Source organism: Camelus dromedarius, chromosome 3, assembly GCF_036321535.1.
Source record: "Camelus dromedarius isolate mCamDro1 chromosome 3, mCamDro1.pat, whole genome shotgun sequence".
Classification (NCBI taxonomy): Eukaryota; Metazoa; Chordata; class Mammalia; order Artiodactyla; family Camelidae; genus Camelus; species Camelus dromedarius.
This window is the reverse complement of record NC_087438.1, coordinates 11984907-12007686: the sequence shown is the minus strand read 5'-3', so window position 1 is coordinate 12007686 and position 22780 is coordinate 11984907. Positions and strand designations below refer to the sequence as shown.

The window sequence follows — 22780 nt, the reverse complement described above, 5'->3', positions numbered from 1 at the left end:
GTACCTGCAGGAAAAGGAGGGAGGAGGTTGACCAGAAAGCTGGCAGGACTTCAGAGACTCTGTGTTGGTTTTAGAGTGCCAGCTGTGTTTGGATGAAAATAAATTTGAGGAAAACACTCCATAACACTAAGCTTAAAAAAGATAAAAGGCTAAAATGGGTAACTGGGCTGATACTAATTATTAATAAGAAGAAGACTGACTATCCAGATGATCTCGGTCATAGTTTTCCAGCTGTATCCTGTGCAGCTCTGGGTTTCCACTAGTTTACACCCTTATTCCACTTTTGCAAAATGCATCATGTACACTGTGAATTTTCACGAGAAACAAATTCTGTGTTGGCGACACCGGGAGTCTTTGGTCGGGTATGGGAGGTTCTTACCCTCTCGAGTCAGTGGGTGGAGGGAGGGCTGGCTCCTGCTTTCTTTCTCTCATTCTTTCAGCCAGCACATGTCTTCTTCTTCCAAGCGGTCAGCTCCTTGAAGACGGAAGCTCTTCCTGGTCTGGCTTGAGGGAAAAAATCCTGAGCCCGCCGGGGGCAGCATGCGCTCCTGAAGACCTTGTTTCCCAAGTGAAAGAATAGAGGGTTTTTTTATTTTTTCCCTTTTGTGACAGGAAGCCACAGAAAGTTTTCCCCTTCCATTTAAAAGTAACCTTTTTTCTTTTTCATGTTTTAAGAACTTTTTTTTCTCATAAGAGTAATTTGTATTTGTTGCTGAAAAGTAGAAAATAGAGACAGGCAAAAAGAATAGAATAGAAAATATTCATTATTTTCTTAAGCCAGAAAAGAAAACCACAATTAATGCCTCTGTGTAGACCCTTTGAAGCACTTTCCCTTCCCCTCCCCCTTCCCCCACTTCCTCTTGTCCTATTTCCCCTTTCTTCAGACCTATCTTTGTTCAGATTATTTTCATCCGTGTATAATAAATGTATATTTTTACATCAGTGGGATACTTTGCATTTTGTTTTCTAGTCTCTTTTTTTTTTAAAGCTAGCTATATAATGGAAAGACTTTTATAATATGTCTCATCCTTTTTAGCGTAGGATTTCTTTGCACCATGATTTAATTAATCTCTCATTGATAGACCTCTAGGGTTTTTTTTCTTTTGCAATTATAAAGTATACTTGTATTTATTTTCTCTCTACATGTTTTTCTTTTATGTATGATTTATGAAGTACATAAAGTATTTTCAAGTCATATATGTACTCTGAAAATATATATGTGTGTAATTTATAAATGCACAATATTGTTGGATAGTGTATCCAGCTGGGGTGCTTGAGCACAAACGTTTGGTGGCCCCTAGCATGGGAAACAGATGATACTGGACGGAATGAAGACAGCAACCACAGCAGGCACAGTCACAAGAGTGGTTACAAAGACAGCTCAGTGTGTGAGAGTTGGTGGCACTTGGTGAGTGTCTTCTCCGGCTGGTGAGGAAGAGGGAAGCATGAATATAGCTCCCATGTTTTTGCCTATGTTGACCATTTGGAGCATTTCTTCACTTACTGATGTAATTAATATTAACTAAGAATATCACCCTTAAATAATAGGCGTATGTGCTGTTCTAGGAGCTAGCTCTACCACGCTCTGTACAATTGTTGGGAGATGATAATGAACAAGAAGATAAGGTCCCTGTGTACCTTCTCGTGGGAGGGAGGGATTCAGATAGTGATGTGTCAGCAAGTAGTGAAGATCAACTGAGATACTGCTAAATTCTATGAAGAAAATGCCTCAGAACGTGGGATTGAGAGTGATGTGAGAAATTATTTTTTCCCAAAGAAAGAAAAAGAAGAGACGAAATAGGGGAGGATAAGGGAAGAACAGGTTTCTAAGAGACGGTGCATCTGCTCTGGACTCGTTTTTGGAGATATTTGTGGGACTTCCAAGTATTGAAAGATAAACAGGCATGCTAAAAACTTTAAAGGTATATTGAGCAGAAATCAGTTTGAATCTGGTGGCACCAAACCAGAAGAGAGGGTAGGATGCTCCACTGACTGGAGCCAGGGGCAAGACGTTTATAGAGAAAGCTCGGAAGCAAAGCAAGAAAATCATTCGATTGGCTGTGTCCTCTGTGGCTGCCCGTACTTGGGAAACCCTGGCTGGCTGTTTGTGATGGATTGTCCTTATCTTTCGGTTTCTTAACCTTGCGGCATTTATGGGCTCAGGTTTTGCTTTGCTTACGCTGGCTTCTAAGGTTAGAACCACCTCGATCTAACGGCCTCCTTATTTAACTAATTGAACACAGGTCAGGGTATCTAGCAGTCACTGGTGTGTGGGTACATATGTAACAGCTGGCTCTGGGTGGGCAGGGGATAGGTTGTTGATTTGCAGCTTTTGCCAATTTCCATGCCACGGCTGATTGCAAACAAACTCCTTCACAGCACTGAGCATGGTGTGGGAAGAGATGTTAAGAGTTTTTTTCATGAGCAAGTCAGAGGCAGCTCTGGTGTACCACAGCTAGTGGGTGACAGGAGCTACAGATCCTCCTGGGTTTACGATGGGGTTGTGTCCTGACAAACCCATCATAAGATGAAAACATCATAAGTCAGAAATGCATTCAATACACCTAACCTGCTGAACATCACAGCTTAGCCGAGACCACCTTAAACGTGCTCAGGACACTTCCATGAGCCTCCAGTTGGGCACCATCATCCAACACAAAGCCTGCGTTATAATAAAGTGTTGAATAGCTCATGTACTGAACACTGTACTGGAAGTGAACATCAGGATGGCTGTAAGCGTATTGGTTGTTCTCCCTCCTGATCACATGGCCGACTGGGCGCTGCAGCGTCACCAGAGAGTGTTGTACTACATTTTGCTAGATCGCGAAAAGCTCGAAATTCAAAATTCCAAGTACGGTTTCTCCTGAGTGCATCTCTCTTTCACACTGTCATGATGGCGAAAAATTATAAGTTGAGGACCATCTGTGTAGGTTTGGAGTTCTGGAGAGTGTATGACTAGGAATAGAGATTTGGGCACAGAGGTGAGAGTTGAAATTCCAGGAACAGAGAGATTTCTTAGAGAGATTGTGTAGCATGAAAAGGAAGATGGCCAGTGTTAGAACGCCAGGACTGTGCTCTCGAAGAGTGGTTCCCCCACCGGCAGCAGCAGCAGCAGCAGCCCCATCTGGGAACAGATTCACAGCCCATCCCACACTGATGGGAGTGAGTGAGGGTGGGGCCCACTCCTCCGTACTGTTTGAGGTTTAGGAAGCTCGGCCCTGCAGATCACCAAGCTTTAAGAGCTGGTTAGCAGAGGGACACCTAAAGGAACCAAGAAGGGATGTTGATGTTGAAAGGGGTGGGGCTGAGCACAGAAAGTGGAGTCTTCCAGCCAAGGATGGAGAGAGCATCAAGACAAAGAGAGTGGGCAGCAGGGCCGGGCCACTGGAGAGCAGGTAGACTAGATGGACAGTAAGTATCCACTGTGTTTGAAGAGCAGTGTGGGCCAGAAGTAGGTTGTAATTGGTGAGGAGTGAGTTGGCCACAGACTACTGGTTAGGACCTTTGGTTGTAAAGGGCACAAGACAGAGATTAGGGACTAGAAGGAGATTGTGGTCGGGGTGGGATTTCTGGAAAAGGCCTGGGTACTTCTGTGGGCTGAGGGGAAGTAGAATTTGGGAGGGTCAGGAACTGGTGAGAAGAGGATGGGACACTTGATGCTACACACTGGAGATGAGAGGAGGGGAGGAATGAAGAACTTGGGATACAGCCTGGCCTTGAAGAAGTTCCTTATGGGGTCTTGTCTTCAGAGGCTGAAGGGAAGCGAAGATGGGAGAGGGTTTTAGTGGAGAATAGCAGAGGCTGAGTATTGAGGGAGAAAATGCTCAGTGGACTCTTCTCAGGGATGTTCTGATGATTTTTTTAACCAAAATACCCAAAATAATTTCAACATGTAATCAATATAAACATAGGTGATGAGATAGTTCCTTTTTTTAATTGAGCAACTTTATTCAAATACTGTCTATACTAAAAATGCAGAGTCATCTCAGTGGAACCAATTTCATTGAAATTTGCTTTGAAGGGCAGATAAGTGAAGTAAGTTCTTACATATTCTTGAGAATTAAAAAAAAATACACAAAAAACAAAGAGGGGAAAGAGGGAAATATTCCAAAATAACTTGGCTATAGATTTGCAGTTTTGAGTTTTCCTAACACAAAATCATCAAGCAGAAAACATTCTTTTTTTCCTATTCCATCCTAAATTCCAAACTAGCCACATTTTAAGTGCTCAGTAGCCAGGTGTGGCTAGTGGCTACCATATTGGACCGTGCAGATCTGAAAGGTCCACTGAGTGCTACACAAAATCAAGATGTGCCTTGTTCTTACGAGGTGACAAAGACTCTCTCTTTGACCAAACTCTAGTCAGGCTCCTCTGAGCTCTTTTTCAGCTAGGCTCTGTCCTTGCGTATGTCCTCAGGATCCAGTTTTACCAAGAAACTTGTCAAGTCAGTTTACGGAGAATCCTCCACCCTTGGTGTTTGATCACCCTTAGCAGCTAACCACAAATCCCTCATGTCTCACCATCCCCCAGGTAACACCTGACCCCCGGCCTGCCTTCAGCAAGAATTCTGTTAGTTCAGCTTAGCAGAGAATTAATTATCTACCTCCCATAGTCATTTTGTCTCCACTCACAACCACCCACCCCCATTTTTTAGCCATGCATGCTAGTATTGTCCTGTAACCTCCAAGAGAGGAAAGGTCCCTCTCATTGTCTCTGCAAGTTCCAGAGCCTCAGTCAGTGCTGCTGGAGGAGAAATGGAAAAAAACAAAAACAAAAACAAAAACAAAATTCTTAGACCAATGACTGTGTCAAGAGAAAAAAGGACATTAAGAAAAGTGGCCATTAAAATTTTCTTTTAATTAAAAAAATTTTTTTTATTGTTTTTTATTCAAGTACCGTCAGTTACAATGTGTCCACTTCTGGTGTACAGCACAATGTCCCAGTCATGCGTATACATATATGTATTGTCATATTGAAAGTAGCCATTTAACTTTGAAATGACAATTATTTTCTTAGCCCATACTGTATGACATTACACTGCAAAAGAAAATAAAAATGCTCACTTAAATATTACTAAAATTAAGCATGTGCAGATTTTGAAGGAGTACGGGTATAAGAAAACTTAAACTGTGTTGGACTTGCCAGAATGGATGGTCTCTGCTGTCTGTTCTTCTGCAGGAATGAAAAGAGCCCTCAGCACTGAAGGCTCTGACACCAGGAGGTCATCTAACTTTGCTGGACCCCAGATTCGGCACCTGAAAATCCTGGTTGGCTTTTGTGGCCCTCAGGGTCGTTCCCACATCTGTATTCTCTGAGTCCTTAAATTCAGGATGCCCAGTAGATTTTGGGTCAGCAGTGATGAGGGAACCCTTGGCACCCTAATTCCCCACAGGACCGCAGGTGTCATTCAGGCAAGGAAGCCACCCACTGTGTCCTCCCTCTGGTTTTTGACATCTGTGCCGTCCTGTTTCCCCTTCTTGTCCTTGTGAATTTCAGAAATTAACACAAATATACCTATAGGGGAATTTATGGTTGGAGCAAGTAACTTAAAAATGCATGAAGGAGTGCTTAAAGGAAGTATTTTTAGAGGAAATTAAAGGAAATATTTGATCGTAGTAATGGATAATCCATCTCCTACAGCACAGCACAGCCAATTGTCCTTTAAAATTGAGAGGCAGGTTTCAGGGATATAGTAGTCAGTTCTGTCGTCAGCAGCAGCTAGGTTCAACAACAGCTGCTGTAGGTAGTCAAGGAACAGCGCAGTCGGAGCTTAAAAGGACCAAAAAAGGTAAAGTTAATGGGATAGAATTGTTAGAACTGAGAATTAGATCTTAGAATTTGCATTTTTGTGGATCAGGTTAAGTAGAAGTGATGAAATATTCTCGTGGATAACGTTGTCAGTGCCTCAAGTTTTCCCTTCTTCAGACCCGGAACTTCTAACGACACAGCACATTGCTCCAGTTCTGAGAGGCTTGGGCACGCCTTGACCTTCGGAACTCTGCTTATGACTGCTTTCTTTCAAGGTCAGCAGTGTCTGAGTTATGTGTTTGAGCGTCTGCAGCCACTTAGCCTTAGAGCTTGAAGTCTAAAACTTCACCTCTTGTGTGAACTATTAAAGAATTGTCTCCAATTGCCGCGACACGTGTGTCACAAAATAGCTAATGCTGTCTCAAGAAAAGTACATGATATTTGTTTTGACTTTTCAATTTTTTAATGCTCTAGAAATCACTTTCACACATATAAATGCGAAGTATACATGGAATACAGATATGTGGCTAGGATTAGCTATGACTAATCCTATAACCATGGAACACATGTTTTGAAAAGAAAAGTATATTGTTTCTCAATAATTAGATCTTGCGTATGGCCTTACTTAACATTCCCAATCTGGAAAAAGAAAAATGGTTCCAAGTTTTTATGCAAAGCTTTCAGGATATATTCCTAAAGGGATCTCAGTAACATTTTCCTTAGCCTTTTTTGAAAACAAGCAGAATGAGGGTCCCTGGTAATGGGTGACTTGTAGGCAGTGAGGGACCGAGCTATAAAAATGTTTGAGGCTCCAATGTGCAGCTGCTCCCTGACGGCAGAGGGGTGGCACCTCAGAGGAAACCACGTTAACCAAAGGAACACACGGACCCACACTGGTGTGCTGACTTCTGAGTTGAGACATCTAGATGACCCAAAGAAAGACTTTCTGGCAAAACAGTATCCCTAAAAACACAGTTATTTATTGACATTCCCTCTTTCACTGCTCCCCCCACCCCTTTTTGTTGTTGTTGTTAAGTAAGGGATGTTTTTGCTGAGTGGCTGTGCGTTTCCAGCACAGACGCGCCTCTCGGCTCTGGCAGGTGCTGCCCGTCTTGATCTCCACCCCCGAGCCCCTCCTGTGAGCTGGAGATCTGATAGCCCAGGCTGAGTTTCAAGCCCTGCCGTCCTTCGGTGGGGTGCCCTGTCATGCCAGGAAAAAAAAAAGGGGGAAGAGAAAGGGGAGGCTGGTCTAGGTGAAGTCATCCCAGGAAAGGTTAATCGCTGGGTGGTGACACCTTCTCACACGACTGGGCAGAAAATGCTGGGCAGCCGGGCAGTGCTTGCTCCCAGCTGCCTGTCACGGTCCCAGGAGGAAGAGGTGACCTATTTATTTTTAGAAGGGGACAGTCCTGATAACCCGGCTCTGAGCTTCATTCAAGGCAGGCAGGCGCTTCAGACATTTGTAAACACCTACTTTCTGAGTAAGGGAGGAGCGCTTTTCTCCCAAAAGGAAAGAACTTGACTTACTGGGGTATTCCCCCTCCTGACAGTCACCGTCAGCGAGGAGAAGAAACCATCTCCACTTTGTTATTGTTTCTTTAAAGGGCAGCAATGCCTGAAGGTGAGGACTTTGGACCAGGCAAAAGGTAATTATGATATATATTTACTTTTTCTGGAGTCTATTTCATTTACTAATTATCTTTTAAAAAATATTATTGACTAATATAAAAGGCAGTTGAAATTAAAATTAAAAAAATAGAAATGGAGTTTTCTTTAGCATGAAGAGAGAGACAAAAAATTAACTGAATATATTTTTAGAAACATATGCTATTAAGTGTTTTTCTTGAATGAGGAAGTGATGGCCTGAAATTATTAAAAAGTGTTTCCTCCTACACCCTGTAAAGTCTCCTTGAATTTCTTGATGTTTGAGTTTTAAATTTAGATGGTAGTTGTTAGAAATCTAAGCTAGTGAACATTTTGTAAAATGCTCGCATTTTAAAGACTTGTTGAACATTTGTAAAGGTGAACTCTTAGACCAATATATCCATTTTACTATTGCAATAATTTTTTTAACCACAGTTTTTACCTTTGAAAATGTGATCCTAGGGGCTCCCATATGCAGTACATGAGTTGTATCGAAGTTTTTATTAATAATCTGGCTCTAAGAAGGGGGCAATAGAGGTGAGAAAGGAGGCAGGCAGTTATTTCTATTAATATGAGCATAACTTATGTCCACATTGAAAGTTTCCATTTCTAGCCCCATTGCTGTGTTCACAAAATTTGTATGAACTGGTGTCATTGGAATTCTAATTAGGGTCACTGAAATTTGGAGATATATACATGAAGTAGAAAGAAAGCTGTTTAAAAAAAAAACAAGAGGTTATTGACAGTTTTATTGTCAAAGAAAGTGGAAACTGGTAACTCTCAAGGAATAGGAACACTACAGTGATTTTTCCGTCCTTGTGTGAGCATCCCTTTTCAGCCGTGGTTGTATAGCGTATGTGTGTGGACTCTAATCAGTTGTAATCGTTTCCTTAAAAGCTACTTTTCTCTTTAGTTTCCTAGTTTATATTTTCTTCCAGATTCCTTCCCAGTCCATCAAAGGGGATGTTAAGTTCACATTTCGTTGAATAACGAAAGAACTTTCTATATAAAATGAAACATTAAATCAACTGCTTGAAGATGATGTTCATACAAGTGCCTAGAGTTAGGACATGGACTAATTAAATAGCTAAGAAAACGTTTTCAGAGAAGGTTAAATGTCAGTTTGGGTTTGAGATGATGGGGGCTCTACCAGTATTTATGTGTCCCCTCATGACATTGTAACATTTCTGAAAGCAGGCCTTTCTCTTTTTCACTTTACATCATGGCTTTCCCACCAACTCTCTGCATAGATGTTTGCACTGAATAGGTACTTTTAATAAATACTTGTTGAATGGAGTGTATTTTTAAACCACTTTATATTTAGGGGACAGGCTGAAGGGAGAGATTTGGCAAAAATGTAATAAGGGTTGCTTAATGAAACATAATATTATCACAGTTAAATTAAAGAGTAATTAAGTTAATTAATTATAGATAATTATAAATATTTTGAACTAACAGTTTGTGATGTAAACTAAACAGACCAGTTTTTTCCTAAGAATATTGTACTGGTTACAAAAGATAAACAGATAAGATGTATATATAAAAATATATATGGATGTATGTATATAAAATCGGCACATATCTAATCAATATTATTACCAGAAACTAAAAATACATTTGCTGAAAGTGAGAAACATCTCACTCGTTTGAAGTAGGGTACCCCTGCCCCCACTTTTTCATTCTGATGAGTTAACTCCCAGCTCTCAGCAGCTGGTGATTTCCTATAGAATCTGCTTTGCCCCGTGCACTTGCTTGTTTTTCCCCCATCTGTGCAGGAAGTTAGAAACGGCACCCCAGCCAGGGGGAGCGTTTAGAGCCAGGCTAGAAGTAAAATATCATGCTTGTGAGGGAGTTTTCCTCTTGCTAAATTTGAGATTAAATGTCACTGGACAACTCCCTTGTGCAAGCCACGCCTGAAAGAGAAGTAACTATTATGAGTCTCCTATCTGCTGATGGAACATGTTCTTGGAGCTCGATTGTAGCAGGTTCTGGTTGAGGCTCACATACGGGCTTCTTCATGTTACTTCTGTTCTGTTCTGGAATCTGCTGACCCAAACTGCTCTGTAACTGGCCGCGAGCTAACTCTGCGTTTAATCAGTGGGAACCAAATACTGGGCTGCTGCGTTAGGGCACCTGCACTGTGCTTCCCGCACCGCCCGCATGGCCGGCCTCCTGCGCGGTGGTCCAGCGTCTCTGACACACGGTTTCATATTCACCAAATGGATGAGCGTGAACACAGCTGGGGGGTGGGGGCGGGGAGGGAAGCAGAGGAGAGCCCCTCCTCCTGGCCGTTTATCTTGTTGCCAATAGTGAACACTCTTGGTAAGACGCTCCGAAGACTTTGTGCCAGTGTCGGGGTCAGCAGATGAGGGGAGAGGGTGTGAAAGAATGCCATGGAGAGGAGGGGAGGGGAGGGGAGGGGGCTGCTCAGTGGTACAGCACATGCCTAGCATGCACGAGGTCATGGGTTCGATCCCCAGTAAGTCCGCTAAATAAATAAATAAACTTAATTTCCCCTGCCCTCCCCCCCCAAATGCCATTCCTATGCCAGATCAGGAAGGCAGAAGCCCAAGCAGGCAGCATCCGGTGCCGAAGAAGAAGAAAGTAGAGGCAGCGACCCGGGAAGCAGACAGGATCCAGAAATGCGAGGAAAATTATACCCAGGCCAGACGTCTGCTTCTTCATCCCACCTCATTTCGGATCCCACCTTCAAGGCAGCGGGCAGGCCCTCAGATGTCCCCAGCAGCCTGAGTGGAGTGGATAAGTGAGGCGATGCCTCTTCCAGCTGCCCTGAAGCAGGGGCATCCTAGGCTTCCAAGACCGGGCCCTGAATGTGTCTCATCTCAGCAGCACTTCCACAGAAGATAACTAGGTCCCCGCGTCCCCTGGCTCATTTGGGATGTGTTTATCAAGCTGCATCCAAGCCAATGGCTGTGCCTGGTGATGGGGTGATGGGCTGGGCCTCCGCTCTCAAGGAGCACACAGTCTGAATGGGGGAGGCCGGCACAAGTTAAAAAAATAAGTAAAGAGTATTTCTGATCAGAGGACAGAAAAGATAAAAATAAAAATGGTAATGTGGGGAATTACCTGGAAGAGTAGTTAAGACGTGCTCTCCGCAGAAGTGCTCTCACAGCTGAGACTGGAAGCGGCTGGTCGTGTGAGGTGTAAGGAGAGTGTGTTGCATGGAGAGGACTGGGCTTGGGTGGAAATCCTGAGACGGCCTCTTAGGAGCAGAAAGGCAGGAAAAGAGAGCCGTGACTAGGAAAGGGGGTGGCCAGGCCCACAGCGCCTCACAGGCCGTGGTCGGAGGCTGGATGTCATTCCAGGGTATGAGAGGTCCTGAGCGAGCAGCTGAGGGCCGTGGGGCCACCTCAGTAAACACTTGAGAGACATACCGAGGTAATATGTGCGCTCATGAATTGGATCTTAGCACCATTTATAACGTCTCATGGAAACGTGGATTCTGAGGTGTGATAATGCTGCTAACTTTAGGAGCATAACTTGAGTTTGTACGTTGGGAAGTAGCTGGATAAGCATTTCAGAAATCAGTATGAAGGACACATCAAGAAAATCCAAGGAGAAGGGCTGCTATCCTGGAAGCCACAGAGTAGTCTGGGATCACTCCTCAGGTGACGGGTACCTGGGTCCCCCACGTGGGGGTGTAGACCTGTCCTAGGTACTTGGACTCACATCAGGGGCTTTACTTTGTAAGAGAGAGAACAGACAGAGAGTCTGGCCCAGCGATGTGGGCTCTGAGTGTGTGACAGGCTCTGGTGTGGGTTTTTTGGACAAGGATCTCAGAAGTCCATGGGGAGGAAGGATGGGCTTGGTGTCCTGCCAACCACGGGACAGGGGAAAGGACACTGAGGGGATGCCCTCTTGGAAACCGCAGAGAGCAGTTGTTTTCCACATTGCTTAGAGGCATCTGCTTATGCTTTACCCAGATTTAATATTTCCTGCTAAGTAGACTATTACCAAAAGAACAGTGTGCAGTTTTAGCATTTCAGAAGCAAACCGCTGGCTGCTAATGCAGGGCTCTCTGAAGTTGGCCATCTGACTTTTCATATAACATAGTGAAGATTCAAAAGTTTGCCAAAGGCCACTGAGCCTCTAAAACTGGAGCTCTGTAGTAGGAATCTCAGCTACTCACAGGCGTGACTGCTCTGCTCATAGTGGGGAGGATGCTGTACATTTGGGTTCTGGATATGCCCAGGGCTATTGTATTTGAGAAAACCAAAGCTTTCTAAAAGCACGTGGCCTCTTTAGTATTTGCAAATGGCATTAGCAATTTTATTCTTGGAAGATTTAAAAGAAATTGGTTTAAATACATTCTTTAAGCTAGATGTTTTTAATAATCCAGGTTGGCCCAATTATAGGCTTAATTTTTCCTTGTTGATGAATACTATTTCTTTAAAATATACAGTGAGGCTAAGAAAAGCCTCACAAAGAAGTCTGACCAGCACGCCCCAGCTCTGTGTGCCTGGACCTTCAGCTGAGGTGGGTCCCCACGTATTTCAGCTCTCTTATGCCTGCAAAAGTCCTCATGTTGCCATTGGTTTTGAAATAGGCACAGAGAGGTGAAGTGAATAAACAGGGTTCACACAGCCAGTAAGTAAAGGAGTAGCTGTTTGAAGGCAGGCAGCTGACCCCTGCACCTGTGCAGTTAGACACGCCTTCTATGGCAGTTGTGTGGTAGTCATGCACTCCGTGGGCTTGATGCTCAGAAAGTCCGTCTGGTCAGGTTGGGATGTGAGGAGAAAGGAGGGGGTGTCTGGAGGTGAATGAGAGAGGTAGGGGAACCCCTTCTTGGGCCTTGTAGGCAGTGGTGTGTTGGTAGATACTGAACAACCGGCTCTCTGATCTTCAGCATTCCTTGATTCCTCTGTTGTAAATACTCCCGCTATGGTCCATTTCAAGCCACCTATGAAAGTGGGGTTTGGAAGAGATGCTCGAAACTGGTTCTTGTGAACCTGCAGGGGCCAGCCCCAGCACACAAGTGATGCAAGAGTGAGTGTTTAATTCTAACTGTGCTCCATCTTCTTCATTTATGTTATTCCCAAAGTAGAGGTTTGTCACAGAAATTAATGATTTATTTTTCTTTCACCCTCCAACAGAGTTGTGGGAAATAGCTCTCGGGCGTAGACAGTGTTTACCACTTTTGAAATCCTACTTTGATCCAGCTGGGCTAATATTTGGAATCGATTAAGAAAACGGAGAACAATGCAGTCTGTCCTTGTCGCGAGAGAGTTTGTTTAGTGTGAAATATCTTAACCACCAGGGAGCAAGCAACGCGCTTCCCAAACCCTCACGGCTGCCCGGTGAGCTCTGGTAATCAAGCCCTGTGAAAGCTCATTTCTTATAAACACAGGGTGACTAATTCTTTGCCATCCCTACAGTCTGATGAAGGCCTCTTTGGTTTCCAGTGCCAAGGAGGGCTGCAGCTGCTGTATGGTGGGCCACAAAAAGGGTGTCCCAGGACAGCCAAGAGAAGCTGTCCTGCCAGAGGGACAGCCCACTCCTGCAGGCTGTCCTTCTTTCCAGACTTTGTCCCTTCAGGGGCAAACCTGTGTCCAGGTCTGCTTGGTGTCTCCTCACTGGAAATCTTGAGTCCCACAGAAGGTATGTGAGGCCACGAGCTTACCTGAGGGGCCAATCTCATACACAGTGGTGTCCTCCCACTAAAACATGTTACAACTCTTTATTTGGAGAAACAAAAATAGTACAGAGAAAAATGAATATAAAGAAGAGAGGATGAATTGGAATCTTACTCCCCTAAAAAAAAAAAAAAGATCGTTATGTTTCTTCTAGTACTTCTTTGGACAGATTTTCTTGGCAAAGTTACAATAATTATGTAGAATATGTACAATTTTGTACCCTGCTTTTTTTTTCTCTCATAAGAATTTCCCAATGACATTAAACATTTTGGATGCATTTTTAATGCCTGCAAAATATTCTATCCTTTAGATTTTTCCACATATATTAATATTCCTCTGTTATTCAAAATTATTTTGCCACATAAATGAGAGTGAGAGATACCACTTTAATTTTACTCATTAAGGGGATGATTGGATCAGAGGGCGTGAAGTATGAGCTGCCAGTTACAGGCCTGGGTCCAGAAACTGGCCAAGCATCAGGTCTACCATGTCCTCTTGGTCAAACAGTAGAAGAACCCAGGTTTGAGGGGAGAGGACATGAACCCCACTTATTCTTGGGAAGAATGTCATTGAACTTGCAGGCTTTATTTTAAAACTACCAGAATGAGAAAAAATGTTCACCTACTATTTGTTTTTATGAACTTTTGTCAGTTATCATTGGAAAGGTTACATAGTAAAACGTTTGGGTTTGGCTCCCTCTCCTGCTCTTAGAAAAATTGCAAACCAGTGACATCTCTTCCTAACAGAGGAACACTCCAGTGATCTAGTCTCTTGATGAATATACTTATATATACAGAATAACTTCCTCGTTAGTTGAAGCTCACTTCTTTAGATGAAACACTTAACTATTTCGACTGTTCCGTAGAGTGACTGCAGACATGGTCTGTGGAGGGATGCAAAGCTGTTCCCAATCCTGCCTGCAAATCCCAGCCTCACCACTGACTAGTTAGGTGGCCTCTCTGAATTTCATTTTGTTTTCCATAAAATGAAGACAATAATACTTCCTTTATAGGTTTGTCTTATAAATACGGTAATCTACATTAAATATTTAGCTTAGTGAATGGCTCATTATAAGTGCTCAGAAATAGTTAATATTTAATTAAGTTGTACACTTCCTTAAGCAATATAGAATAGGTCACTTTTGAGTGAAAACATCCCGACCATCTGTGGTCTAATCCTTGTGAATATCCAATTGCCGGTCATGATATACAAGGAGGCTGCTCAGCATGGGTGGTCATTGACTCTCTTTAGATGGTGGTCTTTTCTTGGTGGCTTTATTCTCTTTGTGAAAGTGGCATATAATTCATTGTTAAATATTAAAAATAAATAAAAGTGCAAAAAGTACAAATTACCCCCAAGCCTCCAGTCCTTATATAATCAGTCAACCCTTTGATGAATGCCCTTCTAGATATTTCCCTGTACCTGTTCACCCAGGTAGACACATGCACAGATAAAAAGGATCAGCTGTAAGTGCTGTTCTCAAGTCTGCATTTGCACGGGGGTGCGTGCGGAATTGGGGCACTCCTGGTTGGTCTGGTCTAGGTGGTGTGTGTGCTCTTCCTGTTTGGATAGGGCCACAAGGGGTGCGTGTTTGGTTCACGTTGTTTTGATCCTTCCTGGGATTGATTTAACCCAAGTGAGCATGGGTATCACGCCAACGACCTGTGCTGAGCGAGAGCATTTACCCCTTCGTAGGGGAATGAGAATGTCTGTCCAATGCATCCGACAGTGAGCTGAGTATCCACAGGATACTTGGAGGAAAGACCTTCAGGCAGAAGTGGGTTAAAAGTCTGTTTATGCTTCTTTAGCTGTTCTTGTGAAACCACCAGTGAACTCTGAGTAGGAAAATAAAAATGAGCTCCTGGGGGAGTCCTGGCTTCTGGCTCGTGGGCCAGAGCAGCGTCATCTCATCCAGTGTTTTCTGTGGGTGAGATGATCCAGCAGGATGACTCTCCCTGAGCTGCTGCGCCCCGTGTGGTTTTTTGTTTGTTTGTTTATTTGTTTTTTGTTTTCCCCCCCATTTCTCTCTCATCCTCTCATTCATTCACTCTCTCTCTAACCTCAGTGCTCCCCTGGTACCTTCCCACCAGGAAGTGCCTTCTCTCACTCATGGTACCTGCCACCTGTTGATCCCAAATTGGCAGACACAAGGGGCAAACCTGGATGTAGCAACACAAGGCAGTCCATTTAGAGCACAAAGTGTCCTGGTGCAGACGTCCGGGAACAGTGGGGCAGGGGGTGTCCTGGCTGTTCCTGGGGGACACACACAGGTCAGGTGAGCTCAGGACAGTCTGTTACCCTTAGAAGAAGGCTCCTGTGAGTCTTTCAGGCCGGATCACACCTCCTCCTGGCTCCGCACTCCCACCCCCGGCCTCATTTTCAGAGGGTCGGCTTGCCCTGGGTGTGATTGACACCCACTGGGTAAACGCCACCGAGGGCTGTTGAAGATGTCGCTCTGTGGCCTCCACGGTGTCTGAGGAGGGATCGCCAGACGGCAGAGTCCTCGCCTCGGAAGGCGGGGGCTGCAGTCGTGAGGGCCTGACGTGGGAAGAGGTGTGGGAGAGGCCCGACCCCCGGATGCCTCCTCTCCCGGGTACCTGTGACTTGTGGCGGGTTGCTGTGTGCCCAGGGTGGAGACCGCGGCTCCAGAGCCGGGCAGATAACCGCTTGTGGGGCTTAAGGAGTGTCCCGCGGTAATTGCCACTGCGCTGTGGCCTCCTTGCCAGCTGTAAACGGAACAGGCAGCTGCGTACCACTGTGATTCTGTGACTCAGGAAGTGACATCTCATGGTGGCGTTTCGGTGGGTCTGTAAGCAAGCACTTGAGTTTTGGAAGGAAAGCAAACCCATCTGTCTGTGGTGCATCTTCACATTAAGCCCGTAGAAACGACACTGACAGACTCCATCTTTGGATAAGATGAGGGGCTTACAAATGTGCTTGTGTATTTTTGGAAATTACTAGTGTCTTCTCCTCAGAGCATTCTATCAGGACTCACTGATTAGGTGGCCTGAGTCTGTTTGAACTCCCTTCTTTAAGAAATTAACTGCGTGTTTCTGGAGTAGCCGTGCAGCAGAAGTGGTGGGTAACTTTCCTTCCAAAGTGATTAAACTGAACACAGACTCTAAATAGTCATAGTTTCCCCATTTGGTAGTACTTAGAAGCATATTTGTTTGTATGAAGCAAGATTTAGAGGTGTAGATTTTGTTATAAAAGGAACACGCACAAAAGTAGATTATAAACCTAGAATTAATGACCTGCTTGCGGAAACAAGAAGAGATTGGCTCAGTAAACTAAGATAGGACAAACCTTGGCAGCGATACTAAGGGAAGTAACTGATAATCCCTTTTTCGGGCACCGCGGAGGGGAAAGGGGGAGGCGGTCTGTTCCGTACGGTAAGCATTGAGGGTGCTGAGGGTTTGATGGTAAATGACTTCATTTTTTCCGTGCCAACTCCGGTAAACTGGAAATGGTGCTTGAAACTTTGACTGGATTGTGAGGCCTCATCAGGAAGGTTCTGGAAAGAGTGTTGTGATGAGTTAGCGTGGTCTGCCGTGCTTGGGGAGGTGGAGTGGTCATGTGAGTGGGGCCCACTGCACCCGGGTGAGGAGTTGGGGGCGGGGGAGATGGAGGGGTTGGGAAATAGACTTCGTTTATTTAGATAAACTTTGAAAGACCCTCCAAGTTTGCAGGGTTACTGATGGCACCTTGACTTTGCCCCTCCAGCAGTTACCGGTGCTCTGAAGCTTGAGACCTTAGCAGCTTTACCCAGGGAAAATCTAAAGGTTAGATGCCTTTTGCTGAAACCTGGATAAACTTCTAGGACAAGGACTGTTTTAAGGTCAGAGGAAGTCTTTCTCATTGAAATACTTGACAAGTCACATCTGGCAAACAACAGTTTCCCCAGTACTACGACAAGAAATAGAGTGCTTTTATTTCATATATTATTGGCAAAAGGACTGTTTTTCTAACCGCGGGCTTGGGAGGCTGCTGGGTTGGGTCTGGAAAGTCCTGGGTTCCTGTCCTGGTGCTGCGACTTCTTGGCTGTGTCTGCTTTCTCATCTGGAATGTGGGGGCTTTTTACCTACCTTGTCAGAGTATGTGAGGATGCGAGGAATTAGTATAAAGTTCCCAATGTAGTTGCTAGCACTTGGAACATACACAATAAGTGGGAGGGGTCCTTAGACTAGAAGCTCTCCGGGTGGTTCCCGGGCAGCCGGCTGGGCTAATCACTGATGCCCATCACTACAGTAGGGCCGCGTGAAGCCCATGGCACCCTGAACCTAGCAAGCTGGTGCAGCCCAGAGGCCAAATCCACCCCACAGCCCGCTCTTGTAACTCAGATTTTATTGGAACGCTCGTGCTCTCCCATTTGCATGTTGGTCAGCGGCAGCCTTCGTGCTGTAGTGGTAGAGCTGAATGGACGGACTGAGCGGCCAACAGAGCTGAGAACACCTGCTGCCTGGCCCTTTGCAGACCACGGTTGTCTGCCTGCTCTGGTTTATGACTGCTTCCACCATCTGAGTTGTGTGCTTACTGAGTCAGTGTGTTTATTCTCAAATACCTTAATGCCCGCTGTTGGTGCTATTGTAATTGCATAATTTTAACTGTAAATTATGTAACCTGATGAAATAAGAGATCAAAAGGAGTATTGCTGTGGGAGATTCTCCTGGTTGTTCCCGAATACCCGACTTCTCTTCCTTTGGTGATAGAATCTCAAGTTTCAGCTGGACGATGGCCACCAGCAATTGAGTTACATTTCCTAGACTCACTTGCATCAGACACGGCCATGTGACTGCGTTCTGGCCAGTGGGAGGTGGGTGGAAGCTCTGCACACAGATTGCAGGCCATGACTTCAAAGGGAGAGGAAGTGTCCGCTGCTCCCTTTTTCCCCTCCCTGCTGGCTGCAGTGGACTGTGGGATGGAAGTGTGATATTGAGAGCATCTGAGCAGCAAGATGGAAAGAGCCTGGGTCTACAACGTTACAGAGATCCCATAACAGCGCTGGACCACAATGCTCTGCTGGGTGCAAGAGGGAGAAAAGAAGTGCTCTCTTTCTTAAACCCCTGTCACTTTGACATCTGATACAGTAGGCAAACTTATATCTTAATACACAGAGCTGTTTACCTCTATGAAAACTAAGTTGAATGTATTAGAGAGAATGAGTAAGAGCTACTTTTTTGAAAAAGTGGCCAAACAACTAGAAAGTTTGGTGGAGAATAGGTGTAAACATTTAGAATGATCCTTTATGTGGGTGGTTCGACTTGTCGTTAAATTCTTGCACCTCTTTAAATAAATACAATTAGAAATCATGGCTAATTCATGGGGGTGTGTTTTATGCAAGAACACTAATCTTTCTTCCAAGTCCTAACTCAGTTGGCAATTTTGTAACTCCCACAACATGTATATGTAAGTTAATTTTTTTGGAATGAGTTGACTGCCCCAAGAGTGTACTGCTTGGTTTGTTAGTCTTCCGTCAACAATATTCAAGTTATACAGTGAGGCTAAGAATCTTCATACTGACTTCTCATTAATATGGTTTAGAATTAGTAACCTATACCAGCCCAGATAAGGGAATAGAAAAGTTATTTAATTCTGAAAGAGCAGCTTAAAGTGATCACTGTTTGCAATAGATAAAGTAGGCTATGATAGCTCTTTTAAACCCCATATGAAAAATCTGAGAAAGGAAGGTTTAATTCCTCCCAGGTAATTAGGGCCTGACAGTTAGGAGCACCCACTGTTTCCAGTAAATTTGCTTTTACACCCTAACCCCGATCTCTGTGATCTCCCAGTCCATGTTTCCAGTGAAATCATAGGTCCCTGCTTTGACCAAGCACAGAATCCCTACTTTTATGTTTTAGTGCCTTAGCGAAGAAAGGTAACAAATCACGAAGGTTGCAGTGTCGAGGCCACCGGCGCGGATCCAGCTGACTGAGCCCGCAGAAGGCAGGCCAGATGGGCGTCTGCACTGGCCTTGTAGTCCCCAGGGCCGGAAATCAGCAATCGGATGGAAAGGAAAGATGGAATTCCTCATATGGCTTTCAGTTCCTCCATTACAGGACCACAAGCATTGATATATTACATCTTTAAGAGCCTCACAGCCTCAGAAAATGGAAGTAGCCTGGGCCTTCTCAGCTTAATGAGAGGCCCATTTGCTGGGAACCTCTCCGGTCCCGAGAGCTGACACTTTGACATCAGGACGTGAAGTGTCACTGAGAGCTGCTGTCTGCGGTTCTGTTTCCCATCAGCGTCACCAGGGATGTGTTAGGGGATGTTGCCAGCTTTAAGTGTTCATCTCTCAAGTTAGTGTCCCTTTCTGAATCTCTTCTTCATAGGAGAAAATAAATGTTTATTTCATAAAAGTAGAGGGTATCGTTAGAGTTTTGCCAAATTCAGCGTTTCAAGCAAACATGTGAATGGAGTATAAAATCCTTGAGCAAGAGCTGTCATTGTACTCAACCCAGGGCCCATGGACCCTCTGAATACCTGAGATATTTAGAAGGGAGCCATTAGCAAAAACAGTTAATATCTGAGCTGATTCAGCTCCTTAATTTTATAGACTTGAGAAACCTGAATTCCTCCTGTGGACTAGTCAGACCTCCACATAGCCTCCCTGTGACTTCTGTGGTCACGATGCCACTGATCTGTGCATTATTATATCCCTGCACTCTTTAGCATAATTCGTTAAAAGAACATTAATTTGATTTGCTTAATGATTCCAAAGAGTTGATTCATGACAGAATTCACAGTGTTGATTCACTCCTGGCCTCTCTGGCTATATATTCAAAGTGAACTTAACTTTGAAGACCTCTAGTCATATGCTTAGCGTCTGGGGTGTCTGTTGGCTACAGTGTGTACAGGGATTACTCAGACCATGTTGGTACTGGACAGTTCTGTTAACGATTACATAGATTAGAAGGTATAAGCCTTTGTTTATGAGAAGAGAAGCAAAGGCTTATATCTGTCTTTAAAAACAATTACCTTTTCTAGAACCCAACATTTTGATGAGCCATTTTTCCATTTCTTGAAAATACATTATGGTAAATTGAGTTAGGAAAAAAAAAGAGAGAAGAATGTGTATAAAAAATTCAGTTCTGATCAAAATACAATGTAAAAATAGAATATCTTTCAAGACAATGATGAAAAGATATCTCTGTCTTTCAGTGCATCTTTGTTTAAAATAGTCATTGTGTTGTTTAATTATAAGTGGTTTCTTTGACCATCTGGCCCCATTGGTTCCGTTTTGGCTGTGATCAGTTCCCTGAAGACTCCTTACCTTTATGGCTCTCACCTAGGATGATGATCTCCCAAGGAGCTCAAGGTAGAATGTTTAGCACCACTTAGTTGACTTACTTATCTGGGTGGGGACAACTCTTGGAATGTCCAGGCCCAATTAAATGCCATGTCACAGTAGTTTTGTCCTTGTGGTTCTGGATGGTTCTCACAGAGGGAAAGTAAATGACTGAGGTTGATCAAAGAGCTAGCTCATCTTTCTATAGGCTCTTATAAAGTCTATTTCATGTAACTAAATTATACTGCCCAGGAGGAAGAAATTTTCCTCTACCCTTCTAGGTTCTTCTGGCTGGTCTAAGAATTAAGTTGGCGTGAGACAGATGAACAGGAGAAAATCAAACCAAAGTTTATTAATATGTATACCTGGGAGAGACCCAGGAGAGCTGAGTGACTCACCAGGATGGCCAAAACCCTCACCTTAACTACCATCTTCAGCTAAAGACAGAAGAGGATGTTGAAGGCAGTGGTTTGAGACTTCAAAGGCAAGGAAGGCCATTGACATGGAGATAGAAAAGCAAATGTTTGGTAAATAAATATTTGCTGGGCTGGGAGGAAACAACAGGACACAGAGTGGACTCATCTCTAGGCCTGCTGAGTCTCCCCCACCACACTTAGCCCGTGTTCTTTGCAGATTTCTCTGGTGATGGCTCTATTCCTGGAACAGACCCTCTATCTAAATTCTTTTAGGCTGTTGGGGGGAAGGTCAAAGTTTCTTCTTGAGTTTTCTGGGCCTTGATTGCTTTTAGCTCAAAATAATCCCATGCCAAAGAGACAATTAGGGGATGGCAAGTTTTGCTCCCCTAAAATAGAGTACAAGCAAAACATGGAATACTAATAAACTCTGTATGTGTATAAAACAAGAAGGCATTTAAAATTTTACCGACTAGCCAATCTAGTAAACAATGACCTAGAGTGAGAGGAGTAAGGGGTTTGGATATAGCATTGTGCCCGAGGCAGCCGTGGGAGGTGTGGACACACAGCCCCCTTTCCTGTGATACCTGATTGAGTGAAGGAGACTTCCTGGAAATGGCTAGAATATTGGGCAAGCAGATGGTCTCCAGTATGCTGGCTTCGCCGTTTACCCACACACAAAGCACACGTGGCAGCCATTGGCTTCTCCCGGACACCACTGACAGAGACTTGAACTCTAGAGGCAGACAGTGGAGTACTTGCAACAGGTAAAAACGAAGGGGGACGGAGGAGATGGCGGGCAGCTGACCCACTAGAGTAATAAGGTTTAGCCTAGACCCATCACATCTCACTTCTTTGCACTGAACTACATGTCACAAGGGATACTAATTTTTAAGAGTAAGTCTTTCTGAGCAAATTCCTAATGTGAATGGAAATAAAATGTTAGATGTTACGTTAAATAAAAGTGAATTCAGGAATCCCTTCCGTCTCCATGTGTACAACGCACAGTGACGATTATTGTGGTTCTTTATCCGCCAAATCTTAATGCTCTTTTGTGCATGTGAGAAAGGAGGGGAAATGCATTCCTCTGTAAACTCTCTCTCTAAATCTGACAGGCTCTATTAATTAGTTTTTATAATTTTGTTTTCCTAAAGAGACTATCACTAGGAGAAATAATGACTTCTTTTGATATTTGTCCTCACTCCATAGCATCAACTCACTGCACACCCTCCCTGGGCCACAGACACCTCCTCGGTGACATGTGCCCACAGCCGTGTCTCCCTTCTCCCTCACTATTCCTTTCCAGTTTGTCCCCCACCTCCACCCCCAAATACATACCCATTTCCGGGCATGCTGTTCTGAAGTATGGTGTTGCACTAATTTACCATTAAAACATACAATATACACACAGTAGCTTATTATTAAAATCTTCTTTTGAGGGAGGCCAGTGGCCAATATAACAGGTGTTCAGACATTGTAATGCAATTCTCGTTTTTTTATGACTGATAACAGTGATCCTCTTGGCAAGGGTATGTTCCTTTAAGAGCCACCAACATCATTCACCGGCTTATAAAGGAAGATAAAGGGGAGATGCGCTATTTAAAGGGGCTAAGGTGGGACTGCAGCCCATGACTGAACATTGTAGCATTTTAAATAAATATCCCAATGACTGATAGTCACTGACTCCAGGTTTGCCGTAGTCCAGGATACCCCCTTTATCACAAAGACTGACAACAGATTCTCCCAGCAAAATGAATTTTAATTGGCCTTCATGAAAAAAGCACTTTGGAGGAGCTTGATTATCATTTCATCTGTCTGGGTTGTGTATACCTACTTTGGCCCAGTACAATGAGTAAGGTCTCTAAAAAACCAAAATGAGAAACTATATTGTTAATGAAGAATTTTGCACTGTAAGAAACACATATTATTTCAGAAGCTTAAGTTTCATGTAACTAGGTCAAGGTAGAAAAAGCAGGAAGGAGACACTTCCTTTTGATTCCAATTACAGTAAATCCTGGATCCTACTTGCTTGG

At 44.0% G+C, this 22780-nt stretch overlaps 1 protein-coding gene across 2 annotated transcripts in view; it reads left to right on the top strand.

The window, feature by feature from the left end:
* RETREG1 (reticulophagy regulator 1) overlaps positions 1-22780 on the top strand; it is a 121473-nt gene that overhangs the window by 79703 nt on the left and 18990 nt on the right. Inside the window, exon 1 of one of the 2 annotated variants that reach the window (XM_010981981.3) lies at positions 6816-7394. The exons of the other annotated variant lie outside the window; for it this stretch is intronic. Coding sequence (XP_010980283.1) covers positions 7360-7394 — 35 coding nt within the window. The 5' untranslated portion in view covers positions 6816-7359. Of the gene's footprint in view, positions 1-6815; positions 7395-22780 lie in introns of those variants that run through there. 2 annotated transcript variants of the gene reach the window in all.